Source organism: Rhinatrema bivittatum, chromosome 6 (genome assembly GCF_901001135.1).
Source record: "Rhinatrema bivittatum chromosome 6, aRhiBiv1.1, whole genome shotgun sequence".
Classification (NCBI taxonomy): Eukaryota; Metazoa; Chordata; class Amphibia; order Gymnophiona; family Rhinatrematidae; genus Rhinatrema; species Rhinatrema bivittatum.
In genome coordinates this window covers 105364392-105379845 of record NC_042620.1, presented here as the reverse complement: position 1 = coordinate 105379845, position 15454 = coordinate 105364392, and the positions used below count along the sequence as shown (strand labels likewise).

Here is a 15454-nt window from a genome sequence, read left to right as displayed (position 1 = left end):
CTAGACCTTCGCAATATCAACAAATTTCTTCAAAAAGAAAAATTCAGGATGGTCTCCCTCGGGACCATTCTTCCCTTATTGCAACAAGGAGATTGGCTCTGTTCTCTGGACCTGCAAGACGCCTACGCTCACATCTCCATTTCCCCACAACATCTAAAATATCTACAATTCATAGTGTGGCAAAATCATTTCCAATATCTGGTTCTACCATTCGGACTGGCTTTAGCACCTCGGGTGTTCACAAAATGCCTGGCCATAGCTGCTGCACATCTAAGAAAAAACAGCATTCACATTTTTACCTACCTAGACAATTGGCTCTTCAGGAGTCAATCCAAACAAGGAGCTCTCACTGCCCTAAAGAGCACCATGACTCTCTTATATTCCCTGGGATTTCTAATCAACTACCAGAAATCACATATGAACCCATCTCAGCTCCTCACCTTCATCGGAGCAGACCTCGATACCACAGTCGCAAAAGCTTTTCTGCCGAATGACCATGCACACAACCTTGCTGAACTTGCAAATTCTCTGAGCATGTGCAAAGTAGCCTCTGCCCATCAACTGCTTACACTACTGGGCCACATGGCGTCTACACATTACCCCTATGGCGAAGTTAGCCATGAGAAGGACTCAATGGACTTTGAAATCTCAGTGGCTCCAAGCTGTTCAACCACTATCGTCCCTAATACGAGTCACCTACGAGTTACGTCTCTCACTTCGCTGGTGGACAAACAAACCAACTTTGCAGACTGGCCAACCATTCCAGCAGCCAGTTCCTCCAGTAACCTTGACAACGGATGCATCCACCTTGGGGAGCTCACATCAACAACCTCCAAACGCAAGGTACGTGGACCTTGCTCGAAGCAAAGTCTCAAATAAACTTTCTAGAACTTCGAGCAATACCCTTATGCCCTTTCTGCCTCTCACACAAGAATGTGCTGATACAAACAGACAACACAGTAGCAATGTGGTACATAAACAAATAGGGAGGCACAGGCTCATATCTGCTTTGCCAAGAAACAGTGCAAATTTGGACCTGGGCCCTGGCACATTCCATGCATCTCAGGGCTACTTATCTAGCAGGCATACAGAATGTCCTAGCGGACAGTCTCAGTTGACGTTTCTATCCCCACGAATGGTCTCTGGATCCCTGTATAGCGAGCAAAATCTTTCAACGCTGGGGTCAACCAACCATCGACCTCTTTGCATCCAAACTGAACAACAAAGTGGAAAGGTTCTACTCCCTCCACAGTCATCGACAAACGTTCACCAGAGACGCCTTTGCTCACCCCTGGAACAAAGGTCTCCTATATGAACATAAGAACATAAGAAAATGCCATACTGGGTCAGACCAAGGGTCCATCAAACCCAGCATCCTGTTTCCAACAGTGGCCAATCCAGGCCATAAGAACCTGGCAAGTACCCAAAAACTAAGTCTATTCCATGTTACCATTGCTAATGGCAGTGGCTATTCTCTAAGTGAACTTAATAGCAGGTAATGGACTTCTCCTCCAAGAATTTATCCAATCCTTTTTTAAACACAGCTATACTAACTACACTAACCACATCCTCTGGCAACAAATTCCAGAGTTTAATTGTGCGTTGAGTAAAAAAGAACTTTCTCCGATTAGTTTTAAATGTGCCCCATGCTAACTTCATGGTGTGCCCCCTAGTCTTTCTATTATCCGAAAGAGTAAATAACCGATTCACATCTACCCGTTCTAGACCTTTCATGATTTTAAACATCTCTATCATATCCCCCCTCAGCCATCTCTTCTCCAAGCTGAAAAGTCCTAACCTCTTTAGTCTTTCCTCATAGGGGAGCTGTTCCATTCCCCTTATCACTGTAAGTTTTTGCCTCTACAGCCAACTTCTTTTCAAATTCTCTCTTAGCCTGTCTTATCAATGTCTTACATTTAACTTGCCAACGTTTGTTTTATCCTATTTTCTTCTGTTGGATCCTTCTTCCAGTTTTTGATTGAAGATCTTTTGGCTAAAATAGCTTCTTTCACCTCCCCTTTTAACCATGCCAGTAATCGTTTTGCCTTCTTTCCACCTTTCTTAATGTGTGGAATACATCTGGACTGTGCTTCTAGAATGGTATTTTTTAACAATGACCATGCCTCTTGGACATTTTTTACTTTTGTAGCTGCTCCTTTCAGTTTTTTTCTAACAATTTTTCTCATTTTATCAAAGTTTCCCTTTTGAAAGTTTAGCATGAGAGAAGTGGATTTGCACACTGTTCCTCTTCCAGTCATTAAATCAAATTTGATCATATTATGATCACTATTGCCAAGCGGCCCCACCACCGTTACCTCTCTCACCAAATCCTGTGCTCCACTGAGAATTAGATCTAAAATTGCTCCCTCTCTCGTTGGTTCCTGAACCAATTGCTCCATAAAGCTATCATTTATTCCATCCCGATGATACATTTACCCAGTCAATATTGGGGTAATTGAAGTCTCCCATTATTACTGCACTACCAATTTGGTTAGCTTCCCTAATTTCTCTTAGCATTTCATTGTCCGTCTCACCATCTTGACCAGGTGGACGGTAGTATACTCCTATCACTATAGTCTTCCCCGACATACAAGGGATTTCTACCCATAAAGATTCAATTTTGTATTTAGTCTCATGCAGGATGTTTATCCTGTTGGACTCTATGCCATCCCGGACATAAAGCGCCACACCTCCTCCCGGGTGCTTCTCTCTGTCATTGCGATATAATTTGTACCCCGGTATAGCACTGTCCCATTGGTTAACCTCTTTCCACCATGTCTCTGAGATGCCAATTAAGTCTATGTCATCATTCACTGCTATACATACCGCTCATAGCCAAAACTCTCGTGAAGCTACAACAGAACAGTGGGACAATGATCCTCATCGTCCCGTACTGGCCTTGACAAGTAAGGTTTCCCATACTTCTCGATCTCGACCCAGAAACCCATTCTTCTGGGCATGGATCCCCATCTCATCACACAAAATTACGGCAAATTACGCCACCCAAACCTACAAACCCTTGCCTTAACAGCTTGGATGTTGAAAGCTTGATCCTACAACCACTCAATCTTTCAACTCAAGTCTCTCAGGTTCTCATAGCTTCATGAAAGCCGTCTACACGTAAATCTTACCATTCTAAGTGGTCTATATTTACCAAGTGGTGCACTCAAAAAAGTTTTGACCCCTTTTCATGCCCCACTTCATTTCTGAGGATATACCCGAGTGCCATTTCAGCATACCACAAAGGAATTGGGGATGCCCCCGTAACAGCGCAACCCCTAGTGAGTAGGTTTATGAGGGGCCTACAACAACTTAAGCCCTCGCTTCGGCCACCAGTCACTGAATGGGACCTAAATGTAGTACTTTCAAGGCTCATGCACTCCCCATTTGAACCTTTGCACTCCTGCGAAGTCAAATTTCTTACATGGAAAGTTCTCTTCCTAGTAGCCATTACATCTGCTAGAAGGGTCAGTGAGTTACAAGCACTTGTCACATACTCACCCTACACTAGGTTCCTACATGACCGAGTGGTCCTACGTACTCACCCTAAATTCCTTCCCAAGGTGGTTACTGACTTCTACTTGAATCAGTCTATAGTCTTACCACGTTTTTCCCAAGGCCTCACTCTCACCAGGGCAAAAGAGTTTTACACACCTTGGACTGTAAACGTGCTCTTGCATTTTACCTAGACCGCACTGCAGTCCATAGGAAATCCACTAAACTCTTTGTTTCTTTTGACAAAAACAAGCTAGGAGTTGCAGTGGGCAAACAAACTCTCTCCAACTGGCTAGCAGAATTCTGCTATGAAAAAGCAGGCCTTCCTCTCCAGGGGCGAGTAAAAGCAAACTCAGTAAGGGCTATGTCAACATCGATAGCACACTACCGTTCAGTACCTATTGCTGACATCTGCAAAGCTGCAACTTGGAGTTCTCTTCACACATTTGCAGCGCATTACTGCCTAGACAAGGAAGGATGTCGACTCTGCAATTGGCCAATCCGTCTTGAAGAACGTATTTCCAATATAATCCCAATGCCTTCCACATCCAATCTGCTGTGATTTTCAGGCTGCCTCATTTTTTCCCAACAGTACAACAGTTGTTGTGCCTGTTGCACAAGTTGTATGCTGTTGATCCACACAAATATGTGACAGCCTGTAGCTTGCTAATCACCCACATGTGAGGACTAGCATGCTGCTTGTCCTGGGAGAAAGCAGAGTTGCTTACCTGTAACAGGTGTTCTTCCAGGACAGCAGGATGTAGTCCTCATGAAACCCACCTGCCACCCCACGGAGTTGGATCGAAACATTTTATTATTTTATTTTTTCGCTCGCACTTATTACTACAAACGAGACTGAAGGGAGACCCCTGTAGCTGCAGGGATCATGGCATGCCGGGCATGCTCAGTAGGCTCAGTGTTCCAGTCAAAAGTTTCTAGAAACTTTGACAGAAAGTTTTCCATGATAGGGCTCCATCCAGTGACATCACCCACATATCAGGACTACATCCTGCTGTCCTGGGAGAACACCTGTTACAGGTAAGCAACTCTGCTTTGCCTTTCCTCTTTAACAAACCTTTCTTCCGCTTGACATTTTGCTTTTCCTGATCTTTCTTCATGTCCCTCAGTTTCACCAAGTATTCTTCCCTGTGTTCCTCTTTTTGGGATTCTTTATACTTCTTGAATACTGTTCTATTTGCCTTTATTTTTTCAGCTTTACTTTTGTTTACTTTTCCAACATATAGATTTGTTGTCTTTGTAATAGCTCCTTTCAGTTTGGCCCACTGTTGTTCCACCTCACCCATTTTCTCCCAGGCTTCCAGTTCTTTCTCTAGGAACATTCCCATTTTGACAAAATCTGTATTTGTGAAATTCTAAACTTGGGTCTTTGTGCGTCTTCTCTGTATCCTGCTTGCGATATCAAACCATACCTTCTGATGGTCACTGGTGCTCAGGTGGGCACCAACTCGGACATTTGAGACCATCACCATTTGAGACCATCGGGTCAAGTATCACATCCTCCCTCATGGGATCCATTACCATTTTTTGAACAGAGCCCCTTGAAAAGCATCCACTATTTCTCTGCTTCTTGTAGATTCCACAGATGGGATGCTCCAATCCACATCCGGGAGATTAAAATCTCAAAGTAGCAACACTTCTCATTCATCCAGCAAAGATGACAGTTTTTCAAAAAGAACACCAAACCAAGCAACTTATAATGATGAGGAACCTAAAAATATGCCAAACAGTCATATGAAAAAAACACCCAATCAACAAATAGAACAAAACTGTAATGAATCTATTATAAGTACAGAAGTTCCCATTGTTAATCCAATACCCAGGCACCCACCTGCTTTCACATCTTACCACCAAGCTTTATAATAATCAAAATAGTCACCATTACTAGTGAGGCTGTTGCTTATACATCTGACCTTTTAGTTCCTTCTGGCCTTAATGGACGGTACCCAGCTGCCCCCATACTACCGCCACATACTGGTTTGTTTCTGAGGTGTTGTAGCCTCCTGGTGCTGATCTGATTTCCCCATGACCTACTGCTTCACTAGTTGAGTTTTTTTAATTTACTTTTTGTTTTCTCCTTATCACTTTGCTGGAAAGTATTCAACCATCACTAACCTACCAGCACCACCCTGGTTAGTTCCTGGAGAACTGTAGCCTTCTGGTACCAACCCAACTAGCCCATGATCCATTGAAAAGTCAAAAGAAGGGTTTTTATTTTAGCCCTCTAGGTGTCTTTTGGACCAAATAGACACTGTGCAATACATATTATTATAAACCAGACAGCTCTGTACCCTGGATGTGTGGTGATGCCACACCAACACAGATCTGATGAATATCCACTTTCATGTTCATTTACTTACTTGTTGTGTTTCCTATTCAGTTTCTGGATTGGTGTCAGGTTCATGCTTTCAGAATTCTGTGTGCTGTAAAAATGTAATAATTTCTTCCAGCATTGCACTTCCTGAAATCCCTGTTTTTAATAGCTTTTATGAATATTTATTATATGTTTTGTTGAACAGTAGAGCATAAAATATATTTAGTTAAATAAGCTCTACAATGAGATTTAAATTGTGCTTGGTTACTTTTTCTGAATCTTTCTAGTGAGATATCAGTTAATAGAAGAAATCTTAATATTGTTATATGAACAAACAATGACTATGATAATCTAGGAGCCAGTTTTCATACCTTCATTTCAAATTAAGTGGAAATTTTTAATGTGCAAGCCTTATGCAAATGTTCAAAGAAAACACTACCTTGCATTTTTCTTCGGAAAATTGACAAGTGCAAAGTTTGCACACTAAAAGCATCCCTGTACTCTGTGTGGGCAGTGGAGTGGGGACAACATAGAGTGTAAATTTTTGGAAATCAAGTACATGTGCATTGTTTTTCTCCCCTGACCTAAACATGCTTACATGAATGCTTCTTTTATCTGCGGTTAAAAGTGTGTGCATGCTGTGGAAACATTGTGTATGTTTTGCCACATTTGAAGAGGGCTGTTTGCAATCAGGCTATTTTACTCAGGTTAATACCTTTTCAAAATTACCCTTGTGAATTGTAAATGTAATCCTTCAGGTCTTTTATTTGACTCCATAGAGAAATCTCTGTTCATTGATGAGAACTGAGAAGCAAAGCATTTCTCTAAGTATTTCACATTTTTCTTCTTACTCATGTAGGTATTCAGACTTGGAGGGAAGACATCGTCACACTGTATATGATGGTACTCTTCCGCACCCTTTTGCAATTAGTATTTTTGAAGACACTATTTACTGGACTGATTGGAATACCAGGACAGTCGAAAAGGGGAACAAATACAATGGACAGGACCGGGTAGTTTTGGTGAACACCACTCACAGACCTTTTGACATACATGTCTACCATCCATACAGGCAACCCATTGGTGAGCAGAGTTAAACTGAATCCTTTTCTCATTATGTATAGGATGCACTCTGTATGCCATGTTTTAGCTATTTCATGTAAGAGAAGTAGCCTAATAGTTAAAGCAGTGGCCTTTGATCCAGGGAGACCAGGGTTCAAATCTCCCTGCTGCTCCTTATGACCTTGGGTAAGTCACTTTCCCTCTATTGCCCCAGGTACAGACATAGATTGTGAGCTCTTTGGGGAAAAGAGAAATAACTACAGTCAGGGGTAGACCTACCATGAGGCAGTGGCCTCAGGTGGCAGAATTTTGGAGCTGCAAAACGTACCATTCCAAAACACCCCTGCCACGGCCGCCTCTCCATGCCTCCAAAGTCAATAGTAGCGCCCATTTCTTTTTTTAATGGTAATACTTAAGCAGGTTGGCATGACATCCTATCAGCTCATGTTCAGCTCCCTACCCTAGGCCAAAATAAAGAAAAGGGGCTCAAGGAAAGGCTTAGTGGGGCCACAACAGAGCTCAACACGCCGAGGCCAAAGGAAAGGTCTATGGGACTGCAAGGAGCCTACTCTTCATAACAGGAACTGGGAGTTTGAAGAAGGAATAGTCTGCAGTAAGGAGCGGCTGCCAGAAGCTCCTTCCACCTCTCCAGCAGTGAGCACGGAAGACAAGGCCCAGAAGAAAAGGGGAGACCTAAGATCATGTGTGTGAGAGAGGCAGCCTGCATGTGTATTTATGAGAGAGTGTGCCTGGTGCATGAGAGAGCACGTTCTTGAGTATGAGAACCTGTGTGTGAATGAGAGAGAATGCTAGCTGCCATCGTGTGTATATGAGAGAGCATGTGCATGTGTAAGAGAGAGCGAGTGAGAAAACTCTTGCTTGTGTATGGGATCAAGAGAGCCTCTCATCTGTATGAGAGACAAGCCGGATGTGGATATCAGAGAGAGATCCTGCATGGTATGAGAGAGAGAGAGAGTCAGTCTGCGTGTGTTTGTTTGAGAGCCAGTATGGTATGCGAGAGAGAGAGAGCCTCTATGTGCGTTTGAGACATGGAATGTGTATAAGAGAGAACACCAGCGTATATATCTCAGAAGATCTGCATGTGTTGTATAAGAGAACTACTGTCTATGAGGGAGAGAGCCTGTGTGTGTGTTTGAAAGCCTGTGTGTAGTATGAGAGAGCCTGCTATGTGTGAGAGACAGAGAGAACTGTGAGTGGGAAGGTGAAAGAGAGAGAATAAAGATTGTGTAGCCCTTTCCCCCAATCCACAAACAATCTCTGGTTGACTGGCAATAAAACAATCCAGGATTTATTTTTATTTATTATTTAAAACACTTTCTATACCGTCGCTAAGTTATATACCATCGCAACGGTTTACAAAATAGGCACATAGACTAAGGTAAGTAAATGTAGGATATCTTACATTCTAACAGGGTGCCAATAAAGTTCGGTTACAATTTCATAAATAAATGATTATTTGAGTAATGTTGGTCAAGTCCAGGTATATTATTGAGTTACTGTCGCTTTGAAATATTACTTCTTAAAAGTAGGATTGATTTTAAATTCATTCTCATCTGCATTACCTTGTACTTTCATTCTCTACCCTCCAGACTCTTTAGTGAAGGCTTTTTTAAAGAGCCATGTTTTTTAGATTTTTCTTAAAAGTTTTGAGATTATTCTGTAATCTGAGTTCGGGTGGCATCGTGTTCCATAGTATGGGCCCAGCCAATGATAAAGCCCTTTCTCTCACTTGGGTTAATTTTGATTTACTTTACTGAAGGGATTGTTAGTAGTGCTTTGTTTGCTGAGCGGAGGTTTCTTTGTGGAACGGTGTACTCGTAAGGCTGTGTTTAGCCAGTCTGCTTCTTTATCATATATTAGTTTGTGTATGGGTGCATAAGGCTTTGTATTTTATCCTGTATCGATGGGTAACCAATGTAAGTCTGCTAGAGTTTCGGTTATATGGTCCCTCCTCTTTTTTCCCGTTAGTATTCTGGCTGCAGTATTTTGAAGTATCTGGAGTGGTCTTATCGATGTGCTTGGGAGTCCTAGTAAGAGTGCGTTGCAGTAGTCAGTGCTAGAAAAGATAAGTGCTTGCAATACTGTTCTGAAGTGGGCAGGTGTAATGGTTTTAATCTTCTGAGGACCATAAGTTTTGCGTATTTTATGTATGGAGAGTTGGAGATTTTTTAATCCTATTATTTTAAATTTTGGGGTGTTATTTCCTGCTGTTTTGAAAAATTTTATCGGTGTGTGGGAAATATTAGAACAAATTTTCATGACTTTAAATTATTGGATGTTTGTTGGTTTTAAAATTATGAATGATGTTTTATATCTCTTGATTTTATTTCTTGATGTTTGGTGAGGAATGATAATGATGCTGTTTTTTCATTGTTGTGCTATATAATACAGATGGGCTTGTTCTGGTTTCCTTAGCATGTGTATGAGCGAGAGCAAGTGAGCATATATATGAGCAAGTGAGCATATGTATGAGTAAGACTATTTAAGCCTATGGGCCTGTGTGTGTGAGCATAAGACAGAGCAAGTGAGCCAATGAGCATGTGTGTGAGAAATAGTGTGAGAGACAGCATGTGAGCCAGTGAGCATGTGTAAAAGAATATAAGGAAGTTTGTGTGAGAATGAACTAGTATATTAGAGAGTGTCTATATATGAGAGAGAGAACATTTGTATATTCCTCCCACCCCTGATTAATCCATGACAGTCTCATGGCGACTGGAATCTAAAGTTCCCAGGTAGTGAGAGCAGGGGATATAATTAGCCTTCGTTTTAATTATTGGGTGGTATTTTAAATATCTATCATTTTGAAATATTTTATTGATGGCTGGGAAATTTAAAACTATGTTATATGTTTGCAATCATTGGATGTTCTGTTCATCAGCGGTTTTGGATATTCTATTTATTAGTTTGGTTTTACTATTATGATTGAGGGTTTATACTTCTTGATTTTATTGTTTGTTTAATGAGGAATGGTGATGTTTTTATTCCATTGTTGCACTACATATGGAGGCTGACTTCTTGCGGCTTCCGGTTCAGGTTTTGTCTGCATGTTTCTATTTATACTTTATTATCTCTTTATTCTGTTTTTGGTGAGGTTCTGTCTGCGCTCTGCATGTGTGATTGAGATGAGGTATTCTGCTAGTCTGTAGATTCTGTGTAGGGATCTATAACTGCTTGGCTTGTTCTGTTTTCCTAGTAAAAGGTGTATCTGTGTGTTAGGGCCTGGTGTAATAAATGCAGTGTTGCCTTTTCATTGTTAGTATTGTGATTGTTTGAGTGCTGGCAGTTAAAGCTGTTTTGGTATGGGAGGTTTACCATATTGTAATTTGTAATTCAGTTTACTCACGACTTTCTGAGGATCAAACTCACACCTAACACACTTCATAATAAACCTATCACATGGGTTCTAAGTGTCTTTTATTTTCCTTTTTTTGAAGGGTTTTCTGATTGGCATCACACCAGCGCATGTAAATATGATATATATGTTGTAAGTGATGTTTTTTACATCAGAAGATTGTACTTTGTCCTTTTTATGTAAAATCTGTTGGTATAAATACATAATTGTTAATTGTGTATGGGGAGGGCCAGGAGGAGGGGCAGGGATTGGGCACAAAGCTATAAGATTTAGCTAGAGCACCTAATGCCCTTGCACCTGCCCTGAGAGTTGCACACAGAGCCACACCATTCACCCATCTCCAACTTCCCCAGAGGGCAAATGCTGAAGGTTGGGAGGCAGGTGGTAGGGTTTCTGCTAGATTCCTAGAAATATCATTAGCACTTAGTATCTACCACTCCTTTGGGACTCCTGACCCCACATTCTTCCTTCCCTAGAATTTCAATAGCCAAAAGGGCTAAATTCCAAGGGGGATCCCTCCCTTTTTTGCTTTCTCACTGATTTGAACTGGGCGGGGGGGGGGGGGGAGGGGGAGGACGCTATCTTTTCCTGGCCTCAGGCAGCAGATTGTCTTGAGCTGCCCCTGACTAAAGTACCTGATTGCAATCCGGTTTGAAGTGCTGAAAAGCGGAATATAAAAATTAGATTAATTAATAAGAAAAAGCTAAAATTAACAAGAGTTGACGATGACAGACCTGTCCCTTGAGCTTCTCAATAAATCTGTACCTGAAGACTGGAGAGTGGCAAATGTAACCCCAATATTTAAAAAGGGCTCCGGGGTGATCCGGGTAACTATAGACCAGTGAACCTGATTTCAGTGCTGGGAAAAATTGTGGAAACTATTCTCAAGATCAAAATCATAGAGCATATAGAAAGACATGGTTTAATGTAACACAGTCAACATGGATTTACCCAAGGGAAGTCTTGCCTAATAAATCTGCTTCATTTTTTTTGAAGGGATTAATAAACATGTGGATAAAGGTGAACCGGTAGATGTAGTGTATTTGGATTTTCAGAAGGCATTTGACAAAGTCCCTCATGAAAGGCGTCTAAGAAAACTAAAAAGTCATGGGATAGGAGGCGATGTCCTTTCGTGAATTACAAACTAGTTAAAAGACAGGAAACAGAGAGTAGGATTAAATGGTCAATTTTCTCAGTGGAAAAGGGTAAACAGTGGAGTGCCTCAGGGATCTATACTTGGACCGGTGCTTTTCAATATGTATATAAATGATCTGGAAAGGAATACGACGAGTGAGGTTATCAAATTTGCGGATGACACAAAATTATTCAGAGTAGTTAAATCACAAGCTGATTGTGGTACATTACAGGAGGACCTTGCAAGACTGGAAGATTGGGCATCCAAATGGCAGATGAAATTTAATGTGGACAAGTGCAAGGTGTTGCTTATAGGGAAAAATAACCCTTGCTGTAGTTACACGATGTTAGGTTCCATATTAGGAGCTAGCACCCAGGAAAAAGATCTAGGCATCATAGTGGATAATACTTTATAATCGTCGGTTCAGTGTGCTGCAGCAGTCAAAAAAGCAAAGAGAATGTTAGGAATTATTAGGAAGGGAATGGTTAATATGACAGAAAATTTCATAATGCCTCTATATCGCTCCATGATGAGATCGCACCTTGAATTCTGTGTACAATTCTGGTCGCCACATCTCAAAAAAGATATAGTTGCAATGGAGAAGGTACAGAGAAGGGCAACCAAAATGATAAAGGGGATGGAACAGCTCCCCTATGAGGAAAAGCTGAAGAGGTTAGGGATGTTCAGCTTGGAGAAGAGATGGCTGAGGGTGGATATGATAGAAGTCTTTAAGATCATGAGAGGTCTTGAACGAGTAGATGTGAATCGCTTATTTACACTTTCGAATACTAGAAGGACTAGGGGTATTCCATGAAGTTATCAAGTAGAAAATTTAAGACTAATCAGAGAAAATTCTTTTTCACTCAACGCACAATAAAGCTCTGGAATTTGTTGCCAGAGGACGTGGTTAGTGTAGCTGGGTTCAAAAATGTACTTGGAGGAGAAGTCCATTAACTGCTATTAATCAAGTTTACTTAGGGAATAGCCACTGCTATTAATTGCATCAGTAGCATGGGATCTTCTTAGTGTTTTGCTAATTGCCAGTTCCCTGTACGTACCAGGATCAGTCCAGACGGTGGGTTATGTCCCCCGTCCAGCAGATGGAGTCAGAACAGAGCTCGAGAGTCCCGCCTCATATACCAGCGCACCCTCTGCTGGAGCTCAGTATCTTTCTGACTCCAGCAGATGCGAGTTGGGGAAACAGTGCTTCCCCAGAGTGACAGGTTTTTGGTTCTTTCTTGACCTTTTTCTTCAGTTCTTTCTGTCATATTCCTTAGCAATTTGGATCAAGTTATTGAAATTAAAAAAAAAAAAAAAAAAAATTAATTTAAAAGTAGTTTGATTTTTGAGGAGGCGTGCTTTCCTCTCTTCTGCCTCCTTCTGCAGTTCCCTCTCTATGCCGCGCTTTTCGCGTTGCGAGACCTGCGGCGACCCGGGGTCTCGTTTCTCGAGGGAGGGAGTGTGTCCTCGTTGCCTCCCCGAAGGGGAAGGGGACGCGCACGCCTCGGGTTCCGTCCCGACGCCACCCTCCCCGCAGCCCGGGAAGCGTGGGCCGGCCACCTCCTCGCCGATGGCGGGAAGGGCGGCCATTTTGGAGGGGGATCCGGGCGCAGCAACTTCGCAGGAGAAGGAAGGCACAGTTCAGGGGCCCCCCCGCCGGAACGGAAGCCCCGAGGAAGGACGGCCCGTTCATCGGCCACAAGGGGATCTCGCTGCTGCTGCGCCTCCCGGTCTGCCGTTTTTCTCCCCAGATTTTATTTTGAAAATGCACACTGCATATTTGCAGGGATTGGCAGATCCGGGGGGTGCCTCAGCTAGTCCTCCTGCGCCCAAGATCCCGAAACTTGCGGTCCCGCCCCCCGGGTCCCTGACCCCGGCTGGGGCAGTCCCAGGGACCTCTGCTTTGCCATCCCAGCCGCGAGCGGTGGGAGGGGCTTTCCCGTCGGGGTTTGACCCTCCGGATCCTGCACACACGGAGGGACAGGCGGAGGGAGATGATCCACGCGCCCTGCAAATTTTTCACAAGGAGGAGTTGGAGGACCTTCTTCAGCAAACTCTGCAGGAGCTCGATCTGGATCCGCCTCCGGATCCCCCGGCACCAGTGGCTCCTGCGATTGCGACATCATCCAAAAAAGGGGATCCGGTGCTGGCCGCCTTCAGGCCCAGGGCAAAGGCTTTTCCGGTGCATGAGTCTTTTCTGCAGCTCCTTACTGGGGAGTGGGACGTTCCTGAGGCGTCGTTGAAGGTCTCCCGTGCTATGGAAAAATTGTATCCCTTGCCGGAGGATTTCCTGGATTTCATCCGATTTCCCAAGGTAGACTCGGCGGTCTCAGCGGTGACGAAAAGGTCGACGATCCCCGTCACGGGCGGGACGGCCCTACAGGACACTCAAGACCGCAAGCTGGAGACGTTTCTCAAGAGGGTGTTTGAAGTCTCGGCCTTGGGAATGCGGGCCGTAATGTGTAGTTCTTTGACTCAAAGGGCTAGTCTCCTTTGGGTCCAACAGCTCCTAACGTCCCAGCAGTTACCTCCGGAGGAAGCCGCCCAGGCCGATAGCCTGGAGTCTGCCATTGCTTACGGGGCAGATGCTCTGTATGATCTCTTCCGTGTACTGGCTCGGTCCATGGTTTCGGTAGTAGCCGCTCGGAGGCTCCTGTGGCTGCGTAATTGGTCTGCGGACGCCTCCTCCAAGTCGAGCCTGGGATCCCTTCCATTTCGAGGGAAGTTTCTCTTTGGCAACGACCTAGACGAAATCATCAAGTCCTTAGGGGAGAACTCGGTACATCGTCTGCCCGAAGATAGGCAGCGTCCTTACCGGGCGTTTGCCTCCACTAGGACCAGAGCTAGGGCACAGCGGCGTTACAGATCGTACCGGCAACCTGGCTCTCGCGCAGCCTCCAGTAGACCACACCCCTGGTCGTGTTCCTTTCGCGGGCGGCGGCCCGCGAGAGAGGCTTCAGGACAGGAGAACCCCCCCACCAAATCTTCCCAATGATGCCAGAGCGACCCACTCCTCCAGTCCACCCATCGGGGGCCGACTCTTGGAATTCTTCGAGGAGTGGGTACGCATAACTTCGGACCAGTGGGTCCTGGACACCATACAACACGGTTATGCCTTGGAGTTTGTCCATCCGCCAAGGGACAGGTTTCTCTTCTCTCCTTGCGGCTCCGATCTCAAGAGGATGGTGGTTCAACAGACATTAGACCGACTCCAGGACATAGACGCTATTGTGCCCGTCCCTTTCGCCGAGGTGGGCTCGGGCCATTATTCCATCTACTTCGTCGTTCCCAAACAGGACGATTCGTTCCGACCCATACTGGACTTGAAGGAGGTGAACCGCTCGCTGCGGGTCAACCGTTTCCGCATGGAGACGCTGCGATCGGTAATTGCTGCGGTCCACCAGGGGGAGTTTCTGGCTTCCCTAGACCTGACGGAGGCGTATCTGCACATCCCCATACGTCCGGAACACAGACGTTATCTACGCTTCAAAGTCCTTGGTCAGCACTTTCAGTTTCGGGCCCTACCTTTCGGCCTCGCGACAGCCCCGCGGACTTTCACCAAAATCATGGTAGTGGTAGCGGCGGCCCTTCGACGGGAGGAAATTTTAGTGCATCCCTACCTGGATGACTGGCTGGTGCGGGCAAAGTCGTTCTCACATGGGCAGGCCTCGGTGGCCAGAGTTTTGGAGATGCTTCGCTCCCTGGGCTGGGTTGTGAACCTTCCCAAGAGTTCTCTCGTTCCATCTCAACGCTTGGATTTTCTGGGGGCGACCTTCGACACTCAACAAGGCATGGTCTTCCTGCGTGCGGACAAGGCCCTCTCTTTGAGGGAGCAAGTGCGTCATTTCGCGTCCCTGTCGGAACCCACTGCCTGGAATTACCTGCAGCTTCTGGGAGTGATGGCATCCACCATCGACATGGTGCCCTGGGCGTTTGCACATGTACGCCCACTGCAGGCGTCCCTGCTCTCACGCTGGAAACCGGTGTCGCAGGAATATCAGGTGATTCTGCCCCTTCCCCAGGCAGCGCGCGACAGTCTGGAGTGGTGGCTGGTCCC

At 44.6% G+C, this 15454-nt stretch overlaps 1 protein-coding gene across 3 annotated transcripts in view; it reads left to right on the top strand.

The window, feature by feature from the left end:
* The window catches only part of LRP2 (LDL receptor related protein 2), a 769913-nt gene that overhangs the window by 562189 nt on the left and 192270 nt on the right, over positions 1 to 15454 (top strand). For all 3 annotated transcript variants that reach the window (XR_003857363.1, XM_029605680.1, XM_029605679.1), the window contains one exon: positions 6687 to 6910. Coding sequence is in view for 2 of the 3 variants with exons in the window: in XM_029605680.1 (XP_029461540.1) it covers positions 6687 to 6910 (224 nt within the window). In the remaining variant the exon portion in view is untranslated. The remainder of the gene's footprint in view (positions 1 to 6686; positions 6911 to 15454) is intronic.